Here is a 4,043-nt window from a genome sequence, read left to right as displayed (position 1 = left end):
CTAAAATTTGTGTAATCTCATGTGGTAGTCATTTTTAGCATGTAGTTTAACTTTGAAATGCATGTTCACTAGCATAGATAGATCTAATTTATCTGAATAATCCCATAAGCAACGACCACGAACAAGATTGCTTTAGCTTCCAAAAAGAGGTCACGATACGATATCATGCCGTTTAATGAATAATGTGACAAGCTAATGTTACATAGGCATTAATATTATATGATGTTGTCTGCTTGTTAAAGTGATTATATAGGTCAATCATCTCAGCATAAATCACTCACTTTTTCAAATGCCATTCACGGTTGGTATTGAAATAGATTGTTAAGCAATGACCGTATCAAAAATATGCACTACATATTGAGATCTGAAGAACTTGGACCGCTTTTGTTTTGAGGACATGAGATTGCACCACCAAAATGAAATGATACCCAATTGCTATATCTTGGTATGAAATGACATTGGCACCTGAAATTTTTGTGGACAAATCGGTTGTCCATTTTACGCTCCTCAGCTGCCACATCCGCCAACTACGACGGCCGACCTCCTTCAGCTGACGCTTTTGGAACATCCTTGTTTGGAATCTTCTCACTATTCGGAGCTAGGGATCCAGCTTTGTCCAGTTAAAGTTCAGTGAACTTTCGCCCGTGTTTTGCTCTGTTTTTAGATAAATGGAACCGGATGCGATAGATTTTCGATTAGGCTTAAATCGACTTGATTTAGATTCGAGTCTAGGATTATAAGTATTCTGGATTGACGTCGTGTGCATTAGATCTTCAACCTGGGTTCTTCATGCCCTGTTTCGTTCTTTCAATGATGGCATATCACATGTTCGACAAAATGCCCCTGAGAGTCGATTAAGAAAATAGTTTCGGTTTTGGTCTCATCTGGCTGCGACACATGCGAAATAGATCAAGTGGTCAAATATTAAGCATGAACTTGATACATGGTGGGATTTGCTGAACGCTTTACTGCGTTTGTGTTCTTTGAGTTTTATCTATGACAACTTTGGTGATATCCTCCTGGCGGCGGTAATCAGTGAGGAAAATGAGCAAGAATCATCAATATACATATTAGTCACATCTCCGGAAATTGCAGAAGAAGGGGCAGAGCAGTTAAAAGGCATCTTATCCTTCTTAATATAACATGGAGAAACAGTAGAGTTGTTGAAGATGTGTAGATGATGGCGACTTTTTAACTTGCATCTCCCATGTGAGCTACACACCCGACACTTGATGTTTATTACATTACTGTCGTTCTCTACTAGCGAAGAATGGAAAGTTCTATGGCTTAAGTGCACTCTATTCGTTTCCGAACACCGGATCCTTATAAAATATTGTAGGGGTCAATTTGTTTATAGTGAGTCTTGTCTCCCACTTCTTTCTGTTTTTCAAATTTCCATATTCTTCTCTTAATCAACTACTTTATCTCGAGTTATTAGGGAGTATTCTTTGCCTAAGGCACAGTTTCGTAGTGAATGGTTTTCCAAATCGGGCTTTTGGTTGAAACTAATCATGGTTTCACGGATATTGAAACACATGAATCGGAAGAGCTCCCACCAAATTGCAATAGGACTGTCTTCACGGATATGGAGATGTCGAACTGTGAAAATACCACATGTTTTCTACAAAATGACAGATACATCGTGGTTATTAGGAAACAAGTCGGCGACTAGGCAGCATGAAGCACTGATTTCGATGACAAGCGGTATGTGAACTCGGACTTCCTTTCCCGTGCTTCCACAAAACTGGGGCATGAAAGAGGAGACACCATTGAAATTTTTCATGGATCCTTCCAGACATATGTCGAATCTCTATGCGAGTTCAAGCCTCGTAATGGAATGTGTCCAATAATCTTATGTTCTCCATAAGATGACAACATTTCATTGATCTTGATCTGAGTGCCCAAGTTGTCGCAATTATTTTCAATGAACAAATAAACGTCTTATCAAAATCTGTGTTTCGTTTCAAGTATGTCTTTGTTTGGGATTTGGCTCCTCTCAAATGAGAAATTTCCCTCAAAACAATGAGGAGGCAGGGAGAGAGAAAGAGAGGGAGAGGTGGAGGAGATTCTTAGTAAATGATCTTTATTGCTCAATGATTCATACACGAGAAATATAAATCCCCTATAACAATTGAGATAAATTATTGATTTATTCTTGGCACCCTCTCATGGAAAGTAGCAATGATCTGATAAGTCATATGGCTCAAGTGCCCTGTCGGCCTTTCCCTGGTCATCTGTTCCATCTAGTTGTTGTCATACCAAAACTGTGCCTGGAGGTAGTCAACCACTTTCTTGTCTACTTGGAAGGCCTTGGTGAGAACGTCGGCAGAAATCGGTGGCTTCGCTCCGAAGACGGAGTTAGCTATGGTAATGACTCCTGGGTTTTGGCTGCTCAAAGCAGAAAAGGCCAGTGCGGGGGTCTTTCCGGTGTTCAACTGGAAGTGAATGAGTCCAATCGGGAAAACAAACACATCGCCTGGGTACAAGACTTTGCTGAAGAATGTGTTGTTCAATTGGTTGGATGTGACGAAGCCGACAAGGAGCGTGCCCTCAACGACAACCAGAAGCTCAGTGCCACGAGGGTGAGTGTGGGGAGGGTTTAGACCGCCAGGAGCGAAGTCGAGGCGAGCCATGGATATGCCCAAAGTATTGAGCCCCGGAAACTCCATGACAGTAGCAGGTGTGACTTTTGATCCGAGTGGGTTTGCAGTATTCCCCGGGTTTCTGAACCCCATAAACACGAAGTCATCTGCAGTGGCTTGCATCGGGTCCATGCAGAATTGTCCGTTCACAAACACTGCATAAGAAATCAGAGCTGATCTTAATATGCATTACTCAATGTGGTATATAGACTATTTCTGATAGATGAAATTAAGTGATGTCATGCTACCAAAACAAAACCCTTTTGTGTGTTCTAATTGCGGTATCATTAACCATAAGAAAAGGAGAATGTAGATAACACTAGAATAGATTTCCAACCTGCAGAATTTGGGTCCTTGGTGGCCACGCATATGTCCTGAAGAGGACTGGGGTCATAAGCAAAGGCAGTGGCAGTCGCCAAAGCCAAAATGAGAAAGCTAATTGGAAGGAACTTCATTGTGGGCGGGCGTTGGGGCTTTGATCGCGGGTGCTATTTCCTACCTCGGAATATTATTGCTCGAGGGAGGAGTGAGATGTCTTGCATGCTAACATGGTCTCTATTTATAGATGACAGTGCTTGACCTGGTAAACAATTTATGCTGCAAGTTTCCCTGCAGATTACCAAGTTTTCAATGTAACTACCTTTATTTCCCCTACCTAATTCGAAAGAATGGACCGTTCCATAACCACTACAATCATGTGGCAGTCAATTTGATTTTATCATCTCCTGCTTAAAAACAATGGATAGTTTCAGCTACGGAAGTGCTCATTCATAACTTTTACAACCTTGAATTGTTCCTCCTTCAATGCTTCAGCTCTTCAGCATCTATTTGGAGCAGCATGATTAAGCAAGGACTGTTCTCTGAGCACAGTTTCATGCGTCTGAAGTGGATTGAATTGACCCTCTCTGGAGTAGGAAAAGCACTTTTCATACTCATCTTCACAATGAAAATTCTGAGGCTGCTGATATTCCCTTTCAGTAATAATTAGGGGGCTTCATCCGATTTAACATGCCAGAAACTGAACTTAGTAACAATACACGTAGCAGTGATTTACTCTAAACAACAGCAGACCAATTAACTGATGCTTATGGGCTAAAGTACACTAGAAGTACCAAAACTTGTATGCGGCGCTTATTTTAGTGCCAAAACTTTCAAAACGATCACTTAAATGCCAACTTTTTTAAAAAACGATCACTTAAGTGCTAACTTCTTTTAAAAACGATTACTTCAGTACCAACTCCAATTTGAGCTAACTTGACTTGCCAGAAATTCGACACATGCTATTTTTTAATTAATATTTGAGGTAACGTGGCTCGTTGGAGTTGACATTGAAGTGATCATTTTTTTTTAAAAATGACACTTAAATGATTTTTTTAAAAAAAATTAGTACTTAAGTGATCG

General features: G+C 40.5%; 1 protein-coding gene across 2 annotated transcripts; it reads right to left on the bottom strand.

The window, feature by feature from the left end:
- Positions 1–2,066: 2,066 nt before the first annotated feature.
- LOC115727372 (germin-like protein subfamily 1 member 7) lies at positions 2,067–3,184 on the bottom strand. Of its 2 annotated transcripts, XM_048284710.1 has the most exons (3): positions 2,980–3,184; positions 2,238–2,797; positions 2,067–2,207 (listed from the first exon to the last, which is right to left on the bottom strand). In XM_048284710.1, the coding sequence occupies exons 1-2, from the start codon at positions 3,095–3,097 to the stop codon at positions 2,244–2,246; spliced, it is 672 nt and encodes a 223-aa protein (XP_048140667.1). In that variant the 5' UTR covers positions 3,098–3,184; the 3' UTR covers positions 2,067–2,207; positions 2,238–2,243. The 2 variants fall into 2 exon arrangements, with proteins under 2 accessions (XP_048140667.1, XP_048140664.1); XM_048284707.1 differs by having other exon boundaries at positions 2,067–2,797.
- Positions 3,185–4,043: the final 859 nt, after the last annotated feature.

The sequence above is a fragment of the Rhodamnia argentea genome, chromosome 1, assembly GCF_020921035.1.
Source record: "Rhodamnia argentea isolate NSW1041297 chromosome 1, ASM2092103v1, whole genome shotgun sequence".
In the NCBI taxonomy this organism is placed as follows: Eukaryota; Viridiplantae; Streptophyta; class Magnoliopsida; order Myrtales; family Myrtaceae; genus Rhodamnia; species Rhodamnia argentea.
This window is presented reverse-complemented; position numbering and strand designations above follow the sequence as displayed.

What these genes read in the sequence shown, in the direction of transcription:
- LOC115727372 (XM_048284707.1), bottom strand. Translation starts at nt 3,097, where the DNA reads ATGAAGTTCCTTCCAATTAGCTTTCTCATTTTGGCTTTGGCGACTGCC. An exon ending in CAAGGACCCAAATTCTGCAG is followed by an intron (nt 2,798 to 2,979) that starts GTTGGAAATCTA and finishes TTTCTTATGCAG; the next exon opens with TGTTTGTGAACGGACAATTC.